Here is a 12,333-nt window from a genome sequence, read left to right on the forward strand (position 1 = left end):
TGAGGTTTATACACAAAGCCACCTAGCAATTATTTACCCTTTTATACAGCAGGGTAGTACCTTGATCAAGGATACTGTAGCAGGTGAAATTCAGACTGAGGTCCTTGTAATGCAAGACAGATGGTTTTTCTCACAAAGGCGAATGTCCAGCCAAGTAAAAGCTGCAGTTATGGAACTTCCTGTTCCTGTCTTGACTTCAGAACTAAATCCCTTTATAATCTAATCTTAACAAAAGAGAAGGATCGGATTTTGTAGGAGCTACAAAAAATGTTCAGAAATACTTTCAGAGAAAAAATTGCACTCAGTTTGTTGTACTGAAACTTTTATTACCATCACACAATTTTGTCATGGATAACAGAAAGGTAATAGTTTAAACTTTTATTTAGTCAAGTTTTCAGAGCAGGCCTGCACTTCGCAGACACCCTTGAAGTCATGGACCCCATGGCTTAAAATCCTCGACCACAGAAGCCACCAATTCTGAATTTGTCTTTGGTTATTTGAAGCAGGTCATTTTTAGGCCATGACACTGACTCTGTGTGTAAATGTGTATGCTGGTGCATGCTTTGTAAGTGAGCACCCTTAAATTCTTAGTCTAGACTGAGACACTTTGCAGAGCTGGTGGAGCGGCCCATCATCCTCCTGAAGGGATGGAACACTGCAGGGTGGGAGCTGGGTCGGGTCAGAGCCTCCTGCAGCCTGCTGTTGTACTTCTCCTGGAAAACTAAGGCCTGCTGGAACTCGTGCGCCAGCTCAGATTGCTCCATATCCCGTATCCGCTGCTGGTACTGCATCTGGAAGAGCAGGTCCGCTCGGTACTGCTCACGGGCCCGTTTAAGGCTAAGAGCGACAATTAGTCAAGTATTACAGAGTGTTCCTATCACGCTTATACAGTCTTGTGATATTTGTTTGTGTGTACAGCAGTAGATGCATACCTGTTTTTCTCCTCCTCCTCCTGCTCTTTGTGCTGCTGGATAATTTTGTTCAGTTCCTCTTCCTCCTGTGCCAGCTCAGCTTGTTTCTGGATGTTCTGATCCACTAAGAAAAAGGGAGAAATGCCAGATTCTTCAGAAGGGCCCATATAACAGATGAGGGAAATAGAGACCCCCCCCGCTACTCAGACTTACACTTATCCTGGATCTGTAGACGTCGGATGTCCAACACTTCTTTCATGAGTCGGTCCCGGGCCTCCCGCTCCAGGCGGCTCTGCTCCGCTCTTTTAGCCCAGGTGCGTTCTAGCTCTTCCTCTATCAGCAGTTCTATCTCCGCTTCCTGACGCTTCTGCTCCTCCAGCCGTTCAGCCAGATACTGTCGGTATTTTCGCTGCTCCTGCTGCAGCTCCAGCTGTTCATGTGTTGGGTTTGGAGCACAGAGACACACCATTAGGTTCACTGTTTCCTTGCCCTCCCTCAGCATCCACCTCCATCCCTCCCACAAGCTTGCCCACATTACGTGTCTCTCCTTCTCATCCTTCCTCTACCCTCACCTTCCTCTGCTCCTGGTCGTGACTCTCATCCCTGTGCTTCTGCTGCAGTTCCTCCAGGATGCTCAGATCCAAGGCCAGTTCCTCCTGGTGCTCCTTGGCCAGGCGTTTCATCTTTAGCCGCAACCCATGGTTCAGCTGTCTGCGCGTGCGTTCCTGGCCCAGCAGTTTGCCGCGGTGCTCTCGTTCCTCTTCTAGACGGAGCATCTCCTGCTGCTGCCGCTGCCCCGGCCAGATCATGTGTTTCATTTACTTAGAATTTACTAGAGTATCTCTATCAGTGTAGTTACAAATTTTGAACATTTGTACAAGTTGATACTTTATTAATACAAATTTTACAGCCCAGTTTGCAGTTCGTACCAGCAGTTGCGCTTCTTCCTCTTTCAGCTGCTTGGCCTGGAGCCTCTTCTGTTCAGCTTCCTCCATCTGGGCACGCAGGAAGTTCTGTTGCTCCTGGTTGACATTCTGTTGTTGCTGTGCCTTCTGTTCCTCCCATTCCTTCTTGGCCTGCCAGTCAGCCTCCCAGAATTGAGCAAAGAGGTGCTCCTCCTGCAGCTGCTGCTGCCTTGCTTCCTCGCGGCTTCGCAACTGAGCTGCCCGCTCCGTGCAGACCAAATCCTGTCGCTCCTGCATCTGAGCAGTCCGCAACTCCTCACTCTGCTCCCTGAAGTGTACAAAATGAGCGGAAGGAGGCAGATTAAGCCCACCATGCAGAATCTGGGCAACCCAGAATCCCGCGATTGCCACCAACTGCACCTGAAGAGTTGATCTAGCTTGTCAGCCACCAATCTTGCCCTCTCGCCTTCTCGCCTCTCCCGTAGAAATCTGGATCGCTCGCGCATCTTAGCCTGCCTCTCCAGCACTGTCTCCTTTTCTGTCTCCATCTCCATCAGCAGTGTCTTTTCCTCCACCTCCAGCATCTCCCTCAGCCTGCTCTTCGGAGAAAGGGATACATAAGAAGAATAGGACAGGATTATGAAGCAGTTCAGTCTAGAAGCAACACTTACATTCATTTGTGAAAGGTGCTAAAAACAAGCCCTAAAGGTTCTCATAAACTGGATATCCTGTCTCATTGTACAGTTCATATTTGCAACCCTTAATTTCTTAAGAATGCTGGTGAGATGAAATTGTGCCATGTGTTGTTTATTGTACACACTTAGCAAGTCTATGAAATAGCTGAGGAACACAGTTCACAGCACATGTCATAACTAATTTCTGCTGGATATTTTAAAGTGATCCTTCACTACCGTCCTTCATCTCCCAGCTGGCCCGTCTTCTTGTTGTGAACGCTGTATCAAACTGGACAACTCACTGATTTTGCCTATCTCCTCCGCTGAGAGTCTAGGAGTGATGATTGACTCGGGTCTGTCTTTCTCTCGGCACACTGCAGCCACAACTTGGACCTGCAGATACATCCTGCATAGCATCCGCAGGATCCGTCCTTACCTCACAACAGACTCTGCCCAACTACTTGTCCAGGCCATGGTGACATCCTGTCTGGACACTGCACTGTGTGGCCTTCCTGCTACTGCCATCGAACCTCTACAGCTGATACAGGACGCTGCTGCTGCCTGAGTTGTGTTTGACTTGCCGAAGGGTTCCCATGTATCTCCCCTCCTCGTCTCTCTCCACTGGCTTCCTATAGCTGCTCAGATCAAATTGATGACTGGTTATGGTCTACAAAAGCATAAATGGAACTTCTCCCAGATATCTACAAGACCTGATTATCTGCTACACCCCAAACAGATTGCTACGCTCCTCCATCTCTGCCCGCTTGGTTGTCCCATGCACAAAAGGTCCAAAAGCAAAAGTATGAAGGCTCTCAGTTCTGGTTCCGATGTGGTGGAATGACCTCCCCCTCTCACTCAGAACTGCTGAATCTTTCTACATTCAAGAAGAGTCTTGAAAACTCACCTCTTCTGGACTCACTTCTCCTGTGATCTCTTAAGTTCATGCAATGTGTAAATGTTCATGTTCTGTAACTTTGAGATCATAACTGTTGAACAACGGATAAACTTTCACACAGCTACTCCTGTAATGTAAATGTTTAATTAAAAAAATAGGAAGGTGATTAGGAATTGCAAATTTGGATAAACCTTCATGCAGCTACTCGTGTGATGTATATTGGTTCATATGGTGGAAAGTAACAAAATAACTGCTTTAGAATCACCCGTTTGCATCTAAGGCTCTCTTTCTGCTGATATAATGCACATTTATTTTCTCTGAGATGTACGTTGCTTTGGAGAAAGTATCTGCTAAATGAATACATGTAAATGTAAGTGAAGAGATTCTATTTAATAGTTGAATTTAGTGAAAACATCATTGACTAATCAAGTCAAAGGTAAAATCTGACCTCTCCCTTCGCTCCTTGATGCTCGTCTGGTACTGGTTCAAGGCCTCCTGGACACGCCTCTCGATGGTTCCCAGTATGATGCGACGATTGGTGTTCTTTTCCCATTGAACCCTTAGGCTGCATTCCCTCCGGGACCTCGTAAAGTCCAGCACCTTTTCACGTTCAGCATCTTGCTGCCTTCTCAACAGGATGAGCTGGTCATGTGGTTTTGAAGCCTGGGGTCTTGCCCTCTGAGGAAGTGAATTTTTTTACTTCATCTGTTAATTAATTTGATAGTGTTGCTTGATAGTATTAATGATTGGTGGGTTAAAAACACATTAATACAGCTGTAGAAGTTTTTTTAATTTGCTTAATTGTGTGATTTTACTTACTTTTTTGGTAAGCTCAGTTCAAGACATCCTATTTAATGACATTGCAATCTGACAAACATTTTCTGCTTGTTATTAACCTGTTCTGCAATGGTCTGGCATCCTTTCTAAGTGTACCCTGTCTCACACCCTATTCTTCCTGGATAGTCTCCCAACCACTGCAACCCTGAATTGGACAAGGGGTTATTGATAATGAATGAATGGATGGCTCAATGGATACTATTTATTAACCTTTATTTCAATTAAATTAATAAATATTGCTCAAGGAAACTAACAATATTAGAGAATCAAAATTACTTGTACTGCAGAGTATTCTTCCTAAAGCGGAACTGTGGTGTAGAGGGTAGTGCTGGTGCATCACAGCCTTTGAGCTCCAGGTTTGAATCTAGGAACAAATCTAGCTGTCTGTATGGAGGTTTCAATATTAGTTTCCCTCTCCCATTCCAAAGACATGACGTGAATTGTTGAATCTAAATACTGTATGTCTTACTGTGTGTGCCTGTGTGTGTTATGCAATGGACTGGTGGTCTCCATACCAGTTAGGGGTGTCTCTTTGCAAACAAAGTCCCAGAATTGAATTCCCAGGCTGCTGCAGTAACTTATCAAAAAGGTGTCTACCCTGAATTGATATAGTAAAAACACCATTCATTGTCAGTAACTGTTTATACATATTAGGGTCAAGGTGGTCTGGGTCAAATCCCAGGAAGCATAGGGTGTAATGCAGAGCGGACTCTGCAACATCTGGTACCCTTCTATATTATTATTATTATTGTTATGTATGTCCTTTTATTGAGCTATTCTAAAGAATTCTCAATGGTCTCGATTTTTTAAGTGTAATCTGATTCTGAAAGTTTCAGTAGCGACACTTTTAAAACCTGATGCGATCTTACCAGGGCGACAGCATGCGGCGTTGGTCCAGTAATCTCCCGACATCTGTTCCTCTGACTCACGAGCATGTTAAAATGTTGCACAATGCAGTATATTATACAGTATATTATGTATTAGTGTCTTGTCGCGTCCCCGTCTTCCCTAAAAACGTTGCTTTTGTTTACGGAAGTATTGTCATAGCAGCCAGCGCTGCCATGGGAACTAGAGACAAAATTTGAATATTCATAAAAAGAGGACCCAATAGCATTAGGAATGAGTGAATATAATGAGATGGGTGGAGTCTGCAAGTTTTCGATGCGCGAGAGCGCGGAAATGCGGGCGAATAAAAGACGACGAGAAAAACAAGACTGTTTTTGAATTCTGAACGAACAACAAAGCATGTTGCTGAAGAAAATGGAGGCGACAGCTGAGGAACGTGCGTCCCCGTTATTCAGTTTACCGGCAGCATGGCGGAAATTTCAGTAATGTTAAGACAGAGAATGAGGTGCTGTTATTCACAAAGGATGAGATAGAAGCCGAACAGGGCAGCTGGTAGATTGAAGATGTTGGCAATACACGGACGGAGGAGTGGACATTCGCCCACGGCGAAAATCTATGAGACTCTCATCTCAATTCGTTTTTTTTTTTTTTAACTAAGTTGTGCCTGAAGAGAACCCAATCTCGCCGATATAAATTTAATTAAAAACACGAGGAAGTTCGTGAGAATCCTGACCGGAGTAATTTTTGTTTACCGAGCTGAAACTGTGTGTAAACGAGGCGGCGGTGTGGGACCGAAGTGTCGCTGCAGTGAGCCTGACTTGCTTAGCTACGTCTCTGCTTTCTTTCGTTACGCTGAGTCCTTCTTAGACTCTCCAGCAATGTATCCGTGTCTGTAAACCTGAACAAGAACGCAGTGCGCTGAGCACCCGGAAAAGCCCCGGTTTCGAGCCGAACCGAGCCGAGCGGATGCACACGTCCCGGGAGCGAACGGAGAACTAGCTGAACTCCCGTGTGGCGGAGGGATACTAACCGAGCGGATCCGCTCTCGTCGATCACATTTATGTTAAGCTACTTAGTTATTTTCCCATTTGTTTATAAGGACAAAATCTAAAAAACATTCTTCTGGATTTGAAACACAGCTCCTCCCACGAATTCCACTCCTAAATGTATCGTTCGCTTGTGTCATTTTAAAAACGATACTTAATGCAAAGCCCACCCTTCTTACGTTCATCTCCTGAGGCCTACCAGTTTTTTCACTAATATCCAGTTCAGTTATTAATACTTGTTATAGGAATTTATGTACCCGGTGTGCCATATCTGACCAGTACGGTAACCTGACTCTTGATAAACTTGAAAATTTGCCTCTATGGGAGAAACTGAGACGCACTGCATTGTGGGAACCAAGTACCCACACTATCAGATGTGGTGTGGCACTTCAAGGTTGTACTCTTACTCGTGCGGTCGTGTCCCCTTTTTTGCGCCATTGTGCTTTAATTGTCACATATCCTTGCTGCTGGCAGCACTGGACACTTGACAGTACGTTTATTTAGCAGACACTTTTCTCGAAATTGACTTCCAGAGAACTCTGCAGTGTTATGAGCCCACACACCTTATTCACCGCGGTGACTTACGCTGCTAGATACACTACCTACACTGGGTCACTCATCCGTACATCAGTGGAACACACACTCTGTCACTCACACACTATGGGTGAACCTGAACAGCATCTTTGGACTGTGGGAGGAAACCAGAGCACCCGGAGGAAACCCACACGCACACAAAGAGAACATGGAAACTCCACACAGACCGAGTGGGGATGGAACCCACGTTCTCGCACACCACCTAGGCGCTGTCCCACTGTACTGTCCCAAGTGATAGCACCTGGGCTTGAATCCCGGTCAGTGTGTGTGTGTGGAGTTTGAATGTTCTCCAGTCACTGCATGGGTTTCTCCTGTTTTCCTCCCTCGCTCCAAAGATGTGTTGCAATGGATTCACATTCCGTCCAGGGTTTATTGCATTTACCTGATGCGTTTTTACCAAAGTAACTTAAAATGTTATGCTAGCTACAGCAATTTATTAATTTATACAGCTGGATAATCGAGGGTAAGTATCTTGCTCAAGGGTACCACAGCTGGAGGTAGGGTTTGAATCTGTGACCTTTGTGCCCAAAGGCAGGAGCAGCTCTAACCACTACGCTAGAGGGAGCCCTTGGAAAACAGAGGATTTTTAGGTGTTGTCCTAGTTCTTTTGCAAAGCCGTTGAACTTACTGTCTGGTCCAGTTCGTCTTCCTCAAGACAGTCCACACATACTCTCACAGTAAGTATATTATATGAAATCTTTTTGAATTTGTATTTTATACACAAAAAACGGGACTGGAGGACTTAATTGGATCCTTGAATGACACAAGGGAACACAGAGGTACTCAGAATAAGAACACAAGCAGTAAACACTGGGAGCACCTCAGGAAGGTACCGGCGCATGTGCTGGTTGAGAATTCAAAGCCGCAGCCAGATTTCACATCTGGAAGACTTGGTTACTCGGCGACTGAATACTTGAGAGGTTGAGAACAGGTATGCTGGGTTCGGCAAGGTGGCTCTGAGCAGGAGCCGCTGATTGTCACTGGTGGTATTGATCCCAAGGGTCGTAAAAAAAAAATATGTCAACAATAAACAAAGTAATGTGAAAAGGAAATAATACACACACGCTGTCTGAAGCCGCTTGTCCTGAGCGGAGGCGCGGCGAACCAGAGCCTAACCCAGCAACACAGGGTGCAAGCCTGGACAGGGAGGGTACACACCCAGGACGGGATGCCAGTCCATCGCAAGGCACCCCAAGCAAGACTCGAACCCCAGACCCACCAAAGAGCAGGACCCAGCCAAGCCTGCTGCGCCACCGCACCCCCAGGAAATAATAATACTTATTAAATTAATTAAACTATTTTGAATTTTACAATATAATGTGTTTCTTTTGTGGATAATGACACCGTATTACGAAATTATATGTGGCTCTGTCTATGGTTGGTTTCCCTCTTACAATCACAACAGATGCCTATCCCTTTGTTCCCGTCTCGATTCTAGAAGCTCCAGTCTTTCAGTTCATGGCTGGTAACTTGGAAGTAGATGTTTTTTTAGTTGTTGATCAATCTGTACACTATATATCTGTGTGTACATGTATCCATGCCTGTTCAAGTGAACCTATGTGGTTTGGTGAGGGTGCAACGTGAACTTCTCAGTCCTGACTAGATCGTTGCCCAGAGCTTGTGAAGCGGCCCATCGTCGTCCTGAAGGGATGGTCCCTCCCTGGGTGGGAGCTTGGTTGAGTGAGAGCCTCCTGCAGCCTGCTGTTGTACTTCTCCTGGAAAACTAAGCCCTGCTGGAACTCGTGCTCCAGCTCAGATTGCTCCATATCCCGTATCCGCTGCTGGTACTGCATCTGGGAGAGCAGGTCCGCTCGGTACTGCTCACGGGCCCGTTTAAGGCTAAGAGCGACAATTAGTCAAGTATTACAGAGTGTTCCCATCACGCTTATACAGTCTTGTGATATTTGTTTGTGTGTACAGCAGTAGATGCATACCTGTTTTTCTCCTCCTCCTCCAGCTCTTTGTGCTGCTGGATAATTTTGTTCAGTTCCTCTTCCTCCTGTGCCAGCTCAGCTTGTTTCTGGATGTTCTGATCCACTAAGAAAAAGGGAGAAATGCCAGATTCTTCAGAAGGGCCCATATAACAGATGAGGGAAATAGAGACCCCCCCCGCTACTCAGACTTACACTTATCCTGGATCTGTAGACGTCGGATGTCCAACACTTCTTTCATGAGTCGGTCCCGGGCCTCCCGCTCCAGGCGGCTCTGCTCCGCTCTTTTAGCCCAGGTGCGTTCTAGCTCTTCCTCTATCAGCAGTTCTATCTCCGCTTCCTGACGCTTCTGCTCCTCCAGCCGTTCAGCCAGATACTGTCGGTATTTTCGCTGCTCCTGCTGCAGCTCCAGCTGTTCATGTGTTGGGTTTGGAGCACAGAGACACACCATTAGGTTCACTCTTCCCTTGCCCTCCCTCAGCATCCACCTCCATCCCTCCCACAAGCTTGCCCACATTACGTGTCTCTCCTTCTCATCCTTCCTCTACCCTCACCTTCCTCTGCTCCTGGTCGTGACTCTCATCCCTGTGCTTCTGCTGAAGTTCCTCCAGGATGCTCAGATCCAAGGCCAGTTCCTCCTGGTGCTCCTTGGCCAGGCGTTTCATCTTTAGCCGCAACCCATGGTTCAGCTGTCTGCGCGTGCGTTCCTGGCCCAGCAGTTTGCCGCGGTGCTCTCGTTCCTCTTCTAGACGGAGCATCTCCCGCTGCTGCCGCTGCTCCGGCCAGATCACGTTTACTTAGAAATTTCTAAATGACCTCTCAGTGTACAGTTACACACTTTGACCATTTATTCAAGTGGATACTTTTCCCCAGAGCTATTCAAATAGGTTGAGTAACTTCCTCAATGGGACAAATGTTTGTTTTGGGGCTTTAACCTAGAATGCATTGATCGTCAGTTGAGTTTCTCAGCTTTACCTGCAGCTGTGCTTCTTCCTCTTTCAGCTGCCAGGTCTGAACCCGCTTTTCTTCTGCTTCCTCCATCTGGACACGCAGGAAATCCTGCTGCTTTCTGTTGGCTCTCTGCTGTTGCTGCACCTCCCGTTCTTCCCGCTTCTCCTTGGCCTTTCGGTCTGCCTCCCAAAGTTGAGCAAAGAGGCGCTCATCCTCCAGTTGCTGCTGCTTTGCCTCCTCACGATTTCGCAACTGAACCGCTCGCTCTGCGCAGACCATATCCCGTCGCTCCTGCATCTTCGCAATTCTCAGCTCCTCGCTCTGCTCCCTGGTGTGTGCAGAGCGAAGGAAGGGAGGGATGAGCCTAAATGCGAAACACACGCTGGGAACCCTGAGTCCCCTTGACGGCCAGCACAGAACCCCACCTGAAGAGTTGATCTAGCTTGTCGGCCACCACTCTCGCCCTCTCGCCTTCTCGCCTCTTCCGCACAATTTTGGCTTGCTCCCGCATCTTGGCCTCCTTATCCATCACTGTCTCCTTTTTCGCCTCCATCTCCATCAGCAGTTCCTTTTCCTCCACCTCCAGCATCTCCCTCAGCCTGGCTATTGAAGAAGGGAATCGCAACATGTGCCGCAGGTTGGAAGGGACTGTGAAGTAAATCGGTCAGTCTAGGCACAGCACGCATTTCATTCGTTCATTGAAAGTGTTGAAAAACAAACCAGTTCTTGCTTTTAAATTGACTGTGGACAGTCTGTGTGTTCAGTATTTATTATACACACAGTGTATCCGTGAAACGACTGACTGTTCACGTGACATATTTGTACACGTTTTAGTGCTGGATATTATAAAGTGAAGAGATAGCCTTTAACCTTTTTATTTAGCAAAAACTGCACTGACTGATTAAGCGAAAGGTAACATTTGACCTCTCCTTCCGTTCCTCGATGCTCATGTTGTACCGGTTCATGGTCTCCTGGATGCGCCTCTTGACGGTTCTGAGCACAAAACGATGATTGGTGCTCTTCTCCCATTGAGTCATCACGCTGCATCTTTTCTGGGACTGGGTGTAGTCTAGCACTTTGTCCCGGGCAGCCTCCTGCTGCCGCCTTGTCCGGATGAAGAGATCTCGTGGCCGAGAAACCTGGGCTCTTGCCCTCTGAGGACACGTGGTTTGAGCTTGTTTCAGTCTAACGACAAATCGGCTGAAAATTTCACGTTAGCTGTGGGCCTTTATTTATCGTCACATTACGTCCAGCGTCGCTGTGCGATCGAGTACAGAATGTGGAACGTCGCACTCAAGGAGACCCTCTGACTGCCCCCCATGACATTTAAGTTCTCAACCTCCATTACCCCTTGTTTACCAGTTTCACCTGTTATCATCTCAGTGCTCATGGCCATATTTCCAGCATCCATGTGCAGTGTTTTGATTGATTTCTTGTCTTTAAAGGCCAAGTTAATATAAAAACATTGAATGTCTGATGTGTGTGTGTGTATATATATATATATATATATATATATATATACACACACACCATATAATGTGTGTGTGCATGTGTTGTGACACGATATCTACAAAAACTCATAAAGTAACAAATAAAAATACATACATTGGAACCTGTCCTGACGCTGCCTGCTGCTGCCCCCCCTCAAAGCTATTGTGTCCATTTTAATGGGATTTGGTGACATTTCAGCATAAATAGGTGTCAGTTGTGGGGCTCAGAAATGCATTAAAAATTTTACCATTTAATGGTAAAATTTTTAGCTTTTTCGAATAAACCTTAAAAAGGGTTTTCCAGAGACACATCACCTTCACAAGGGGGGAAGAACATTGAAAAGTTTTATCCAAGGTTTTTCAGAACCAAGCAGTGAATAAATTCAGAGAAGATTTCACTCATAGCGATTTTAACGGTGGTAAAAGTTTGGATTCTGGAACAAATTGCGTTACAGACAGAATTGTGGTCACAGTGGTGCTCTTAAGGGTGGGGAGTGTACAATTAATTTTACAAATAAAAATACAGTTAGAATGAAGACTGCATGTGGAAGATTATTTAATTTGAATAATTTCTCAACCATAATTGTTCAGTTTTTGGGAATCTGAATTCGTGAATAACATGCTAGTAAATGATGATGCAATATGGCAAAAAGTCTCAGTGAGTATCTATTTATATAGTACATAATATATAAAGTGTGTTTTTTTTGTTGTTGTTTTGAAGGAGTTGGAATTTCCCTGCTTCTTCGATATGTGTAGCCTGAAAGTTTAGGTGGTGGCAGTTTCAGCAGTATTGACCAGTGTATGTTGCGTAAGCTTACCGGGGTAACACCAAGCAGTGTTGGTTCGGTGAACTCCCGACACTTGTTCCTCTGACTTGCTAACATTCTTGTCTTTTTAACCTGTTTGTCTCAAGATACAAAAATAACTGTATTTCACCTCTTGGCTGAAATCCTTTCGAAGAAGTTTAGCTTTGTTTACAAAAGTACTGTTATACCAACCAGTGTTGTCATAGCAACCAGACCAATAATAGCTAACATTGATAGGAGAAGGACCAATAGTATCAACTTGCATCATGGGATGTAGTGGAATTATGGCCCACTTCCACCCAGGACAATTTGTACTGCATGATGTTTGAAGGCTTCTTTTATACAAGCTCCTTTCATGTCCCCAAATCATTTTGACTGTATTTCAATCCGGAATTGACTCGGCGACTCTAAAAACCTCCTTTTTTTTCTTGTATGTCGCCGAGTTGT

General features: G+C 45.7%; 2 protein-coding genes across 2 annotated transcripts; both read right to left on the bottom strand.

Annotated features, from left to right (window-relative positions):
- Positions 1 to 320: 320 nt before the first annotated feature.
- Positions 321 to 5,257, bottom strand: cfap53 (cilia and flagella associated protein 53). Its single transcript, XM_018751651.2, has 8 exons — positions 5,092 to 5,257; positions 3,834 to 4,063; positions 2,237 to 2,410; positions 1,841 to 2,144; positions 1,484 to 1,702; positions 1,125 to 1,341; positions 933 to 1,035; positions 321 to 837 (listed from the first exon to the last, which is right to left on the bottom strand). Exons 1-8 carry the CDS (start codon positions 5,155 to 5,157, stop codon positions 588 to 590), a joined length of 1,563 nt encoding a protein of 520 aa, XP_018607167.2. The 5' UTR covers positions 5,158 to 5,257; the 3' UTR covers positions 321 to 587.
- A 3,024-nt stretch (positions 5,258 to 8,281) lies between these two features.
- Positions 8,282 to 11,964, bottom strand: LOC108934197 (cilia- and flagella-associated protein 53-like). Its single transcript, XM_029253147.1, has 8 exons — positions 11,899 to 11,964; positions 10,515 to 10,744; positions 10,016 to 10,189; positions 9,615 to 9,918; positions 9,194 to 9,412; positions 8,835 to 9,051; positions 8,643 to 8,745; positions 8,282 to 8,547 (listed from the first exon to the last, which is right to left on the bottom strand). The coding sequence occupies exons 1-8, from the start codon at positions 11,962 to 11,964 to the stop codon at positions 8,298 to 8,300; spliced, it is 1,563 nt and encodes a 520-aa protein (XP_029108980.1). The 3' UTR covers positions 8,282 to 8,297.
- Positions 11,965 to 12,333: the final 369 nt, after the last annotated feature.

Source organism: Scleropages formosus, chromosome 6 (assembly GCF_900964775.1).
Source record: "Scleropages formosus chromosome 6, fSclFor1.1, whole genome shotgun sequence".
NCBI classification, from domain to species: domain Eukaryota; kingdom Metazoa; phylum Chordata; class Actinopteri; order Osteoglossiformes; family Osteoglossidae; genus Scleropages; species Scleropages formosus.

Excerpts from the sequence above, each read along its gene's own strand:
- cfap53 (XM_018751651.2), bottom strand. The coding sequence starts at position 5,157 with ATGCTCGTGAGTCAGAGGAACAGATGTCGGGAGATTACTGGACCAACG. Across the intron at positions 2,411-3,833 it reads ATCAAGGAGCGAAGGGAGAG|GCTGAGGGAGATGCTGGAGG; the intron begins GTCAGATTTTAC and ends TCCGAAGAGCAG. Across the intron at positions 1,342-1,483 it reads ACGACCAGGAGCAGAGGAAG|CTGGAGCTGCAGCAGGAGCA; the intron begins GTGAGGGTAGAG and ends ACACATGAACAG.
- LOC108934197 (XM_029253147.1), bottom strand. The coding sequence starts at position 11,964 with ATGTTAGCAAGTCAGAGGAACAAGTGTCGGGAGTTCACCGAACCAACA. Across the intron at positions 10,745-11,898 it reads CACTGCTTGGTGTTACCCCG|AGGGCAAGAGCCCAGGTTTC; the intron begins GTAAGCTTACGC and ends ACGTGTCCTCAG. Across the intron at positions 9,919-10,015 it reads AAGCTAGATCAACTCTTCAG|GGAGCAGAGCGAGGAGCTGA; the intron begins GTGGGGTTCTGT and ends TGCACACACCAG.